Raw genomic sequence first — 13,914 nt, 5'->3', positions numbered from 1 at the left:
GAACTTTTTTTTTTTATTATTGGAAAAATTGTACATGCATAAAATGTAATTCATGGGTAAAAAAAGAAAAACCTTAATTATTTTCTACTCCCGTTTTTTATTTGTAATGTTTATATTGTTATGCATATAGTTATTTTTAATCAATAAAAGAAAAACAAAAATGTATGTAAAGCTTGCAAAGCTTTATCATGTAGATTTCATGTCGAGCCCGGCAAGGAGTGCATTGCAGTAGTCAACACGGGAGATCAGTATCTGGACCAAGAGTTGTGCTGTTTCTTGTTTAACTTGATTTCCTTCATTTGAATTTTCATTAAAAAAAAATCTTTAAAATGTGTAGAATGTTTCCCTTCATGTTGAAAGCGTCCAGAAGGCTGATTAGGCCCATCGCTAAGTCACGCCCCCTTTGAAAACTCAACAAACAAACAACGCTTCACTGACAGTGACTGACTGACCGTGACTGAATGACATTCAATGACTTACAATGACGGGAGTTGGCCAATTTCAGATTTCTGATTTACCACAGCGCAAGTAATAGACATTTTTTTTTTTTTTAAAAGATGACAAGAATCTTTAGTCTAGAAGCTTTTCACCATCAGATATTAGAGAGTTGTTTGTCCGAGTTTTCTGCCTGTAGTGACTTTTGCTGTGATATGATTGGACAATTTCTATTTTTGGGGCGTGGCTTAGCGATAGGTCCATTCACTTTCTGACTGAGGCAACAAAACATTAGGCAAAGGAGAGTGAATACGTTTTCAAGGAAACTGTACAAGAAAGCACTCAAAGTCTAAACCACAACTCAACTCATAACACCAAAACTCATAGCGGTCATCTCACATTTTATGATCATTAAATATATTAAATTTTTAAAATTTCATTACAGCCACAGAGGGCAGCACAGTGCAAAATTACACCCAGGATGTATTACATAGCTAACAATGGTATCCACTGGCACTTTAGAAATAACATTACTTATAGAATATATATTTAAGTATATACTATACATAACCACTACATGGAAAACCAACAACATCTTGACAGGGCAGAACAGTAAAACATAGTCAGACTGTTTGTCAGTGAAATATCACTGACTCGTTATTGCAAATGCCATCATTGGCACCCCACGATGCTGACACAAGGATACGATCAGCCAAGCACACGTGGCATCACGTCAGCTTCATGTCACCATGGAAACTGATGTAACTGTAACTGTCAGTTTGTAACAGCTTGCGGATTAATATCAATATGATATGGCTATTGTCATTAACAGCATGGCTGGAATGCACTTAACCAATCAATGTGTGGCCGGATCTAACAGTTTCATACGGTTTACTTCAGGATAAAACTATGGCAACTAATTTACCGTTCCAGAAAAAGCAGAAACAACTTCATTCCATTAAATGAGCAGCACTTTTCCTGATATCTCTATAGCTGTTTGAATCCAGTGTCTTCAGAGGTACATAATCACACCTATGTACCATAATACTACTCAATAGTGGGAGCATGGAGTATTCCCTATAGCAGAAACTAAAACAGTAACACAGCTTTACTTAGTAAGCAAACATGGTCCAGTGTTTCACTACCCACACAATAGGGGTTTAAATCACTTGGGGGGAAAAAACAACGATACTAGATAAAGTACCAACAGAGATAAAAACAAAAGACTTACACATTGTGATACCCTTTTGACATTCAGTTAAATAGGCCTCCCTTCTTCCCCTTATCACCATTTGATAAACACAAGGACGGCCAACACCCCGTAGCCCAGTATGAGAAATAGCACCTTGAGCAGTCTGTCATTCTTGTCCTCCAGCTCCTGAGGCAGGATCTCAAAGAAGGTGACAAAGAGGAAAGTACCAGCAGCCATGCCTTGGAGCACCACAGAGACGATACTGCCGGCCAGATTCTGAGCGCTCTCGATGCCCATTCCCACTCCGATGCCCAGAGGGATCATAAGGCTAACCATGACACCGAGTTTGACGGCGTCCCTCATGGGCAGGGCGGCTTTGGCCACGTTCACCCCCAGCGCCACGGCGGCTAGCGTCTCGTGAATGGACACCCCCAAAAAGAGACTTCCCAGTTTGACCCCCTCCTCCTGGAGGCCCAGGGCGAGCCCCTCGAAAACGGAGTGGGCGGAGAGAGCCAGGACCAGGCTGGCGAGCCGCAGAGGCCCAGCTCTGGCCAGCGCGGTGGGGCTGAGGTGCCCGTGGTGGTGGTGGTGGTGCCCGTGGTGGTGGTGGCCGACGACAGGCGAGCCCCGTGTGGGTGAGATGAAAGGAGTGTCATATTCAGAGTCACTCCCGGCCTCAGAGCCTCCCGCATTGAAGGTTTCCAGGTCGATGAACGACGGTTTCTCTTTCCGGAAGGTAAGCACGGCCTGTTCTACAAACACGGTGAGGAAAAAGCCCATCATCATCATGGTCTCCGCCAAGGGGTAATCTGTGGTGACGTTCACCAATTTAAGGACCTCTTCCACCTAAATGAAAGCAAAAGTAAAACATGAGCATGAACATTACGACAGCATAATCTGCATTGTTTTCAACATTCAATTAAAACCAAAAAAGGTAAAAGGGTGAAGCGAAGCCTCAAGTCTTTTACAAAAGAAGCTGGCCTAGCCTTACAAACTGCTGGTGAGGGAGCACGGCCGTTTATCTTATGAGGCAACAAATGTACGTGGTAGTGAGTTGGTAATTGTTTTCAAGACGTACCTTTTCTCTTACAGCCGGCAGCAGCGCATTGAAGCAAGTGGCCAGGAATACACCGCCACCAAAAGAGTTGCAAAGTGCAAGAACCTTCCTGTATTTTTGGGCTTTTTCGTAATCCACCTGCATGACCCGCACTGGGACAAGAATCCCAGCCAACATTAGGGCAAACATCCCCAGGAGGCAAAGGACCTTGGCCACAACAATCTCCATGATGTCCTGATGTTGTTTAGTTGGCTAGAGAAGATGCTCAGTTAGTAATATGTCTTGCACATGAAAGCCTCTGCTCCTCTCTCTCAGTTGGGTCTGAGAGTGGCGAGTTGTCTCGTCATCGTGGTCCCGTGGATGACACTCCAAGCTTGTGCTTCAACTGCAAGAGAATCAGAAACATAGTCAGATGAAACGTGCAAACTGCAAAGTAAGATAAAGCAGCTCTGGTCGTGTACTGAAATAAAAATGTCCCCACCAAGACATGTAAAATAAGTGTACAGTAAATGTGTTGTCCCCAATTATGTAGTTCCCCTCTCTATGAAAGGAGAGTGATGGAATAAAGCCTGTGAATAAAACAAGATGTTTATCCATAAACGTTTCACAATCACTTTTTGTGACCAAATAGATATATAGGCATGATAGATAATAAGGTCTTATATCCATAGAGTTTGGCCACCATCATACTAACTCTATATAAGACACTTTTACTTCAAACAAATTTCACCAATAGGCGAAGACAACATATTTGCACAGCCAAATTATTTGTTTAAAAATGCTACTGGTTAGAAACCTAGGTTACACAAACTCCATATTGATATAGGCCACGTGTTGGTATTTATTCTGCATAACAGACTTTTTTAGTCTCCTACAGCTGCATTGGTAGCCAGAATGAAAAGTAATTGGAACCTGCTTATTCGATGAGTTTATAAGTCTTAATAATTTTAATTTAATACTTTGGGGTAGTCTTGCTTCCTAGATCTTTGTGTTGATTTGTCAAAATATTATTCCCAAATTCTATATGCCTACTGCATTATTAGGCTACACTCTACTTGGCACCCTAGTATGATGTGTTTAATCATATCGTGAGCTTAGAATTATAAGGTTCTATCTCCGTTTAGGGCAGTTCAGAGATATTGAGCGTCAAAGTTTTTACATTCCATTATGTTTTGTGAGATGGAACCTTTGTATTTTATTAATTACTAACTAAAAAATGTCAACATTTTAAAAAATAACACCACACAGGCATTAATAAACAACTAATGGATTAGATTATGTAAAAAAAACTCAATTTTGACCAAAATGGAGATAGACCAATATAATTCTAACGTCACGATTTGCCCAATCAATGTACATTTCGTAAATCTTATAATCTTGACAGAGACCTTTGGTGATTTTCTCTCCGATTTCGACGGTGGGGAACAAAAAAAACATCCTTCTTTCACTCTTAATGGTTCGTTGGGTGGTTGTCATAGCGACCTCAGGGAGTTAGCGAGATTATAACTTTGACAAAATCCCCGAGTTAGAGTTAATAAATCAGCCGAATAACCATTAAGTCGTTGAAAGAAGGATTTCATTAACACACTATTATGACTTGGTGGTGGGGCCATTTTTTATTTTTGGATCCAGGACTGATGATCTCCAACCTGATCTGTCATTCTGACTCTCAGAGGAGTATCATGCTGTCTGACTGGCTAAAAAAGCCTGGATTTTCCTTTAGCAAGGTTGATGGAATACCCCCCAGGTGTACATTGTTTACCATAAGTTCCAGTTCCTTTATGAATCATCCAGTTAGCTAACCACGTCACCTTACATGCCAGGGACTGTTTAAGCAGTGTGTTTATGGTTGGTTAGCTAGCTAGCAGCATGAAGCAGCTGACACAAATACATGACACTCCTACTAGCTCTGCACTTTGCAGCTGGGAAGAATCATGCATGGTTGGGAAACTAGTGGAAATAAAGCCTCTTCATTCATCTCCTACTGTCAGATCGACCAGTTGACCACAGCAACACAGACCCACAGGCAGCTCGAGGTAGCTGGCTAACTAGTTAGGTTTAGCAATCAAGTTGTCCACACTGAAAGTTAGTTAAATAAGACAATTGATCAAACAATTAAATACAAGAGATGGACGGGTTTTCGTTAGTTAGTGTACCGCTAATATATAAATACGAAAAAATACCTGTGATGTTCAGCACCAAAAGACCATCTGGGCTTTTCCTCGTTTTCATGACTTCCTGTTCATCCGATTTGAGACAGATTTAGAATACAGATCACTCATAATAATCGACTTCTATAGTCAATAGTCGCTCAACATAAAGAAAAAAAAACATAAATAATTGTCACGTTTCTTTCCAGCGAATTTCTTAGTTACATTATTGTATGACTGGCGAAGGAGTTATGAAGTCAAGGGTGCAGGTCGTTTAGTAATGAGGACAGGGGTACTGCGCAGGCGCGCACTCCTTCGATATAATAAAGCCCGGAAGACGACAAAGATAACCACTTCTCAGGTAATCATTTTCGTGGATGTATATTGTATTTATTAAAAAATTGCCTAAAAACCATTTTTGAATCTTAGATTATTATTTAAAAAATGTAAGTCAAAAGGGGCGTGGTCATTCTGGTCTGTGTTTGGGGTTTACTCGCGTTTCAGGAAGTAAGTGAGTTGAGACTTTACAAAGATGTTGTATAATTAGAAGATGGTTGAGTGGCTCGAAATTCCGTAGCCGTCGGGACTAGAAACGTAGCCACTGCACTTTCGCAGGTTTGTCAGTGATAGGTTTCATATTTCGTCGTAATATATTATGACATATGATTTATTTATTTTTATATATCTGTCTATCTGTCAAATACAAATTGTTATTTTATTATATTTCACGTCTGTGAATGTAGCTGGACAAGAAAGTAAGTAGGTAGATATTTTAATATCTGAAAGTGCAAGTAAGTGGGAAGATATTTTTAATTGTGTCACGAATGTTTTTATTCATGTTTATGCGTAGGCAGATCATCTCTTCACATTGCGTAGCAGTCACTCACCATTTAAAGGGTATTTTTCAACATAATGGATAGGCTAACATGTTTCGTCCTGTGCGACGAAGTCTAGACATTACACAGGTTCAGCTAAAACCTATAAGGACCATGTACAAATATGAGTAAAACACCAATGTTCACAGCCTTCCTATTGTTTTCCAGTATTGAAAAAACTTAATTTGTCCACAAACTGCGGACGGAAATAGATGCTGAGTGCACTATCCGGCTCTTCCTATATCTGTGGCTTTTAACATTTGAGGTAATGTTAATTGACTTGAAATGGAATTGTTCACAAAACTTGTGTTTAGATAAGGCCTTAACGGAATTGCAGATACCAACTTCCCACCTGGTACAAAGTGTGATTGATTTGACAGTAGCATGTCCCAGATGGAGGGAGTTTACTCTGTAAACCATCAGTCCTGTGACCTGACCCATTTGGTACTAGTAATGGCTAAATGGTTGGTAAGTCACCTACACGCAACAAAACCGCAGATTTCTAAATCAAGTGTGAAACCTGAAAGTGCAGTGTGGAAAGCTGCTATATGCAATGGACTAAGTCTGTAATCTACATTTGTAATCAAGCAAACATGTAATACCAGAATGATTTAATCAAAAGATGGTTTTGAATTAAACACCAAAGAAGCAGTTTTGACACTGACACTGACAGTTTTGACACATTTGTCAAAAAAAAAAAAATCTAAATAAAATTAACAGGGTGTATCAGGATGCTCAAGAATAACGCTGAAACAACTTCTGGATCACAATAGATGACAAACATAAGGTCCTATTTGAAATGCTCCTTTTAATTTCCATAACATGATTGACAGTTCTCTACAGACCATCCCTACCATCTCTGTACAAATAGATGCTTTGCAAATTGGTGTGGCTGCTCATCTGTATCACTGTAATCTCGAGGTGTTGTGTACAGTGCCTCAAGTGACAAAGCTCAAGTAACGTGTTTAATCTGCACTGGATAGTGATTCAGTCATGACATACAGTCATAGACACCCCATGAAAACATTTGTCTTTTTCAACATAATTTTCAACATATGGACATGATTTTCGTTGTATGGTACCTGTACTATATCAATGACAATAAAGACCATTCATGATTGATCTTCATTTTAACATTACTGAGAGATGGAGGTAAAATAATAAAATAACAAATAAAACAGTTCTAATATTGATATGTCCATAATACTTTAAAAAAGAAAAACATATTTCATGGGGTGTCCTAATCTCTTCACATGACTGTAGTTCACTGGCAAGGATTAGTAACATTAAACAGTTAAACCATGTGCTACACTGGTGTGACACTGTAGTAAGACTGGGCCCATGTCCAGATCCAGACATTCTGACTAGGTCAAATGTTACATCTCTGTAAGATTCCGTTGAGCAGCTTCCTTGAAGACAGGTCAGAACCGGGAGGCCACACATGCAATAATTACTCGGTGATCGGAAAGCTTTTGTCCCTGGAGTTGCGAGAATAATACAAATCATATAAAAAGAACAGCCTGTCTTCACTTTTCCACACGCAAATCTTCGTCTGTAAAAAAAGAAAGAAAAGAAAAACAGATTTTTTTTTAAATGGATAAATTGATAAGATTGTAAAAATTTTATCTATGGTTTTATATGACTCCTATTCATGTCACAGAATGTCATAATAGGGAGGGACTTACCCATCTTGGGTGTCAAGGTTGCTCTTCATTGCTAGAACTTGGCGGCCGGCTGCGGATTTGACTTCTCAGCTGCTCAATGAGCTCTGGGTTCTGTTGTTGCATCTGCTGCGCAAATTGTTGACCCCTAAACAGACATGGAATGGCCGTTACCTTCTACTAGGCAAATAACAAACGGAAAGCATGAAAGCACTGTCCTAAAAAGGGGTAGTGGTGGGGTAGTGGTGGTCTAGGTTGTGAGTTCAAATCCCGCCTGAAACCACACCACTACTAGTGTGCCCTTGAGTAAGGCACTTAGCCCTCAGTTACTCCAGGGGGAATGTCCCTGTAATTCGTAATTGTAAGTCGCTTTGGATAAAGGCGTCTGCTAAATGGCAAAATTATTTATTAATTATTATTAATTAAATGAATACTTAGTAGACAATACAGTATATAACAGGAAGACCTTCGCATCAGCTAATGGAGGATCCTAATAAATCAAACATCATTTACAGACCAAGACCATAGAAAAGGCCCTCTTTGTCAGCTGTATTTTCAGAAATATTTTACTCAATTATTTATGTTTGATTGTGTTATGTATGTGTTGGATGTATGTGTCATTGGAGACTTTGTAAACAAATAATTAGCAAGTCATGTTAAAAGTTACGCTACTCTAATGTCAAATCTTGGGCACTACAGATAGCATATAAGTCACCTTGTTGCCGACTCTGTATAGGCCTATATGAATCCCTGAGTGGGCCTTTAACTCATTAGCATGAGTCTACATTGGGTAGACCTGGTACACGTACGCTTGGATGAGGCCAGAGATGTCACCGGGGCCCGCTCCACCCACTCCAGCTCCAGCTCCCATCCCTGGGATAGCTCCCATCCCTGGGATAGCTCCCATCCCTGGTAACCCTGGTACAACTCCTGGTCCCATGCCTCCCCCTGCTCCCATCCCTGGTACAACTCCTGGTCCCATGCCTCCCCCTGCTCCGTAGGACCCAGACATCATCCCTGACATCCTGGACAAGACAGACAACAGAGACAGTGAGACCATTGACAGTGAGACAGAGACCATTTTCCCCTCTTGGCTTTTCCAATGATTGCATCTAAAGTAGAGCATTAAGATGCAATAATACATTTGACTTAGATAGGTATCGCACAACTTACAGTTGCTGCACTTGGGGGTTGGTCATTAAATTAGATGCCTAAGACAAAAAGAGAGAGGCAGACCATTTAAAACAAGAACATTTCTCTAAAATTGTCAGTTATTGTCAGTAGCCTTTCAGTTAATGGAACTTACCATGTTCATGAAACCAGGGTTGCTGAGCAAACCAGCCAAATCAACTCCACCCATTCCCCCTGTCTAGGAGATAAAGAGAACAGTATCAATGTCACACTTTACTTGTGTGTACAGCAGAGATCTACTCCCCATAGCAGTTGAAATGTTAACAACTTACAGGGCTAGTCGTCTCCATTTTCTGCTCAGCTATTTTCAAATTTGATTTGTAGGTGTCATTGTCTGGGTCCAACTCCAGTGCTTTCTTGTAGTAACCTACAGCTTCTGTGTGTTTATTTAAACTGGCAAGAGCCAACCTTGACACACACAAAAAAAAGGTAAGTAAACTCTAAACTTAATCATAAGTCAATTAAATGTCAGTCACAGATTACATGTACATTTCAAGCCTGCAAACTGCGACACTTTAAATGAATGTGCAATAACACTATGTGCAATATGACAACCCTAGTCGTTTTATCTGTACAGTATAGTACAGTGGATAGTGTACATAGCCTTTATTTATGTAAACCAGCTCCTTTCCCTTCTTTTTTTTTTTCTTTCCTAACACCAGGGGAGCCACCCCTCCCAAATGTCGTTGTTTGGTACCTGTACTATAGCAATGACAATAAAGACCATTCATTCATTCATTCATATATCCAGTCATCCAGAGTCAGAGACAAAACAATGTTTTTTCCTACCCCATTCTTCCATAGGCTTTGCTGTAGTTTGAGTCAATTCCAATAGCAAGTTCACAGTCTTGCACTGCCCCGGCATAGTTGCCCAGTTTGCTATACGCAGCGGCCCTACAAGTATTACAAGCAACATTGAATTCGTATGACACAACGGCACAGAAAAGCCTTTAACAAATATTGATTTGGAAACATAACATTATGTGAACAAGTGCATGTGTGTGTTGGCCAATACCTGTTACAGTAGTACACTGCATTCTGGGGGTTTAGAACAATCGCCTTGGAGTAAAACTCCACTGCCGCCCCAAAGTTCTCTACTTTCATTTGGTCATTGCCTGGAGAGAGAAACACATTAGTTAATCTAAAATTAATTCAGTCATTTTTGACTGATTTATTAGTTTGTCAAATGTATTTTGACCTCAAAAGTGCCCACGTGTCGATTGTGTAAAGATGAAGCCATGTGTCCCAACATTCAAATATTATTAGAGGTATGAAATATCAAACACTTTCATGTAAGAGTGAACTATTCATTTGGAAGTAGAATCCTGCATCGAATCTGGTAGTTGCAGTTCCATGTTAGTGTACATTAAGCCGCCTCACGCTACGGAAACAGGAGATAGGCTCCTTCTCTATGGGCCATTAGGCTGGAGAACCATCGGTTCTTCTACTACGCTACTTACTTATGTGGTCTTGACTACCTGTCCACTTTCTCACCTGGTTCTTGCTCTCTCTCTCTCTGGTGTGCTGACACCATCCTGCTCTCTCTCCTTCTCTCCCTCCCTATCCTCCTCTCTCCCTATTTTGCTGTCAACCAAAAGGCAAACATAACAACCAGAGTATTTATAATCTAATAAGAGGTATAAATTGATCCATATCAATTTATAACATAATTATAATTGAATTTTGGATTGCTGTGGGCAATGTCATTTTGACATTACTCTCACCTGGGGAAAAAAACATGTCCAACTATACTATAAAAAACAGAAATTTCAAATGCTTCAATCCACTGTCCATGTACTGTAAATATGCCATTATGGTATTACCATGAAGCCCAATTCTAGCAGAATAAGAAAGATTGTATATCTAATTTAAGTAAAATAATAAAGTGCATCCAGTTAGCTCTTTAGCTGGCAAGTGTGCAGCAGACTAGCTCATCTCATCACCTCTGAGCTAGCTAGCTATTATAGTCATTGTCAAGTGTCAGTCAGACACTTTCTAGTCACAATAATAACGACCAATTTTAACCAACTTTCTCTGTCAGAACACTCAGCAATTATATTTGCTAACGTTTCAACTTGCTTACTTTCTATCTGAACTTTGACATCTCACCCGGCAAAAACTCTCTCGCGTCGCGCGCACAATGTTGTATTATTCTCTAGCGCGGCACAGTGCGAACCGAAGTGTGGAGAGATAGGTCTGGCTATGCGAGACTACTGGCGGACTAATGTTACCAACGAGCCTATGGGCTTTCCACTTGCCAGATTCGGGTTGGGTGCGTTTAAAAAACGTGGATATTTTAGCTTGTCAGATGTTTGGTGTTTATGTCCGTAATAATTCCTCTTTCTTGGGGGGGGCGGGTGGTTCCGTTGTGGGGGCGGCCCGCCCCCCCAAGGCAATGGTAGGGGAAACACTGGTATGAAATATCAAACACTTTCATGTAAGAGTGAACTATTAATTTGGAAGTAGAATCCTGCATCGAATCTGGTAGTTGCAGTTCCACCTCCCCCCAAAAATATGTGTTCACTATTTTCAGGGTTGCCATCTTTCTGAATTAGCAAAGAGTGAGATTTAACAACACTAAAACTCAGATTCCTGAGGGTGCAGGGAGTAAAAAGTGCTGTCTGAAGTTGGATGCAAGTCCACACCCTTCGAAACCTTTTGCTATAGGCTCCATCTGAACTGCACATTGTGACGCCTCCCACTCTGCCTCCATATGGGCTGTGGCTGGAGCCTGGGCAGAGTGGGTGGGTCGTTAGGCTGAGTGGTGTCACCTGGGTTTGGGGAGCTGGGGATATATATAGGAGATGGGTGTCCTCAGCTCTCTCTCTCTCTCTTCCTTCTATATGATTTGGGTTCCGTTGGTAAGGTCTCTGGGTACCTGGTTTTTGGGGCCTTTCAGTTTTACACTACATACATCGATACACCTCTTACACCTACAACATACAACCATTCACTCATTGCCTACACTACTGATTCTTATCCATAATCATATACATGTTATTTAGTCTATTTTGGTTTCTTTACTTAAATACAACTTTAATTGTATCATTTAAACACATGTGTGGACTCCCTTATTTGTTACTACCTTCGGGTGTGTAACAACATGGTGACCCTCTTCATCCGTCCATGCGATTATTTACAAACTGAAGATCAATGCCTCAATGAGGAGCAATGCTTGACAGATACACATGTTCAGTAGGTGGGGTTGCTGAATCAGTCCTGGCCGTGGGTTATGATTTGGTTCCCAGTATGAGTGTGGGTTGTGAAAAATGTAAATGTAACTGCGAAGGAAGCTCTATTGCGGGTGAGGTCCTACCATCAGTTTTGAGTCTCTCTGCCTCCGCTAGTTCCTCCTCAGTGGGGGTGTCTGTGGTTGTGTTTATTTCCACCTGGGGGGTGTCTGGAAGCTGCAACAAAAACGCAGTCAACCAAAAATGACACATGGCAAATGACAAAGTTTCTGACCATATTCACATTCAGTAGTATCATTACACGTATTAGTATGTGTGTATATCTTTTGGAGTTTTTACCTTGGGTGTTGCAGATGCAAAAACCTCTGGTAACGTTTGAGAGACAGCTAGGCTCTGGTCATCAGTTGAGATATCGAAGGCTGTTTCCAGGCATTGGACAGCAACTAGGAAATATGTACGGCAAAGTATGAAGCAATGGTACTGATACTACATAGAGCAAAAACAACTGTCTGTTCTCCACAGCCAAATTGTGTTTGGCCGCTGCTGTACACACAGTCTCCTCACGACATCTCTGGCTACAAATGTTTCCCAACGATTAGAATAGGAGGCAGCATCTACCACATCACTGTTGCTGTGACCCAATCTCCTCTATTCCTCACATCCTCCCTACCTTCTCAAAAACCCATTGGAGGATATTATCCATGGGGAGGAAACTGCAGAATGTGTATACAGGAGCTGTCAAAGACTTTGGCTCCTCAATTCCAGACCCCTCCTCACCTAGATTACTTGAGGTACACTTACTCTACCGGTAAACTCTAGTATTAAAAAGTGATTAAATTGCAACTGATCTTTAATTGTGCCACAAATTACCACTAGTCAATGCTGCAATATGTCTTTTTGTATGTATTTACCTTCTAAACTTTCCTGAGCATCTGATGATAGATTCCCAGAGCCGAGCTGATCATGGAGAAATCGGATGATGGAGAAGGCAAGACGCTTTGTGTCGGTCATTTTAGATGGGAGGTCCAAACCCCTCGATAGAATGTGCTGTGTGAGGGGACCCTGTGTGAAAGACAAAGAATTAGATCGGCCTTATTTTGCCATATTTTGAAGAACACAATGGCTGATAGCTAGCTAAATGACTGGGCAACTTGGGGATATATTGATGACTAGCTAAGTTCTATTCATAACAGAGTATTGCTGAGATGCATGATGAGGCTGTCAACAAAAGAGTCTGACATACCTAGCCTTAACTATTGTAGAAGTAGCTAGTGTGACCAACGTTAACAACGTATTACTTGACGTTGAATTGTCTTAGCTACCCTTAATCTGTGGCCGATGAAAGACTGTGTGATTGATTATTCCCTGACTATAACAGCTGACATGGGAGTGAAGGGGCAGGGGGCAGGGTACATGGAGAGACAAGACAATACAACGATCAGCTAAAAGGGCGTTGTTGTCCAACATGATGACAGCATGCGTTTGCTAGATAGCAGCACATTTGAATACTTTGCTAACTTGCCTGTCAACCCCAGCTAGCTAAGCTATTGGCTATCTAGCCCCCAGAATATTCTAGTAAAAGCGATGAATGTCGAGGGCATTTAAACTAGCTAGCTTTAGCCAAGTTACGACGAGATCATATTGCTTTATAATCCAGCTAAAGTTGAGCGATCGCTGATTGTCTTTCCATCAACCCTTTCTTTGGTCAAATGAACTAACCGGGGTTGAACTTGAAACTTGAAACAGGGTTGATTGAACTTGACTTGACTCGAACGAGTGGCTATGATCGGCTAGTTACACTAGCTTAGCTCGCTTAGCTCCAACGTAGCTTAGCTAAGGCTAATAAACAAAAGGCAATGAGATCTTTTTTTTTTTGCCCAAACCGCTTGATTGACACATGGCCATAATATGGACATTCAGCCACAAAACACTAACAGAGGATGGGAAAATTATATTTTTGGTAAAATAGTTACTCATACCAGTTAGCCTGTCAGACGTTCCGTGGCTTCTTGCAGTTGCTGATGATGATGGTCGTATCCTAACCGCGTTCGTAAACTCTCTCTGGAAATCTGATCAGCACTCACGGAATGCCTCTCGTCCAATCAAACGACCCGATCCTAGTATGACGTCGTACGCAGTGTGCGCTCCGGCGTTCTCAGAGC

General features: G+C 41.0%; 2 protein-coding genes across 2 annotated transcripts; both read right to left on the bottom strand.

The window, feature by feature from the left end:
- Nucleotides 1-1,364: 1,364 nt before the first annotated feature.
- Nucleotides 1,365-2,924, bottom strand: LOC308167168 (zinc transporter ZIP3-like). Its single transcript, XM_080541546.1, has 2 exons — nt 2,706-2,924; nt 1,365-2,473 (listed from the first exon to the last, which is right to left on the bottom strand). The coding sequence occupies exons 1-2, from the start codon at nt 2,910-2,912 to the stop codon at nt 1,721-1,723; spliced, it is 960 nt and encodes a 319-aa protein (XP_080397672.1). The 5' UTR covers nt 2,913-2,924; the 3' UTR covers nt 1,365-1,720.
- A 2,751-nt stretch (nt 2,925-5,675) lies between these two features.
- Nucleotides 5,676-13,793, bottom strand: sgta (small glutamine rich tetratricopeptide repeat co-chaperone alpha). The gene is made up of 12 exons (XM_080541515.1): nt 13,732-13,793; nt 12,664-12,814; nt 12,092-12,195; nt 11,878-11,968; nt 9,577-9,676; nt 9,351-9,455; nt 8,834-8,969; nt 8,677-8,739; nt 8,544-8,581; nt 8,180-8,395; nt 7,395-7,518; nt 5,676-7,261 (listed from the first exon to the last, which is right to left on the bottom strand). Exons 2-11 carry the CDS (start codon nt 12,761-12,763, stop codon nt 7,407-7,409), a joined length of 1,065 nt encoding a protein of 354 aa, XP_080397641.1. The 5' UTR covers nt 12,764-12,814; nt 13,732-13,793; the 3' UTR covers nt 5,676-7,261; nt 7,395-7,406.
- Between the last annotated feature and the right edge of the window lie 121 nt (nt 13,794-13,914).

This window comes from Nansenia antarctica (assembly GCF_963989245.1).
Source record: "Nansenia antarctica genome assembly, chromosome: 1".
Taxonomy (NCBI): domain Eukaryota; kingdom Metazoa; phylum Chordata; class Actinopteri; order Argentiniformes; family Microstomatidae; genus Nansenia; species Nansenia antarctica.
This window is presented reverse-complemented; position numbering and strand designations above follow the sequence as displayed.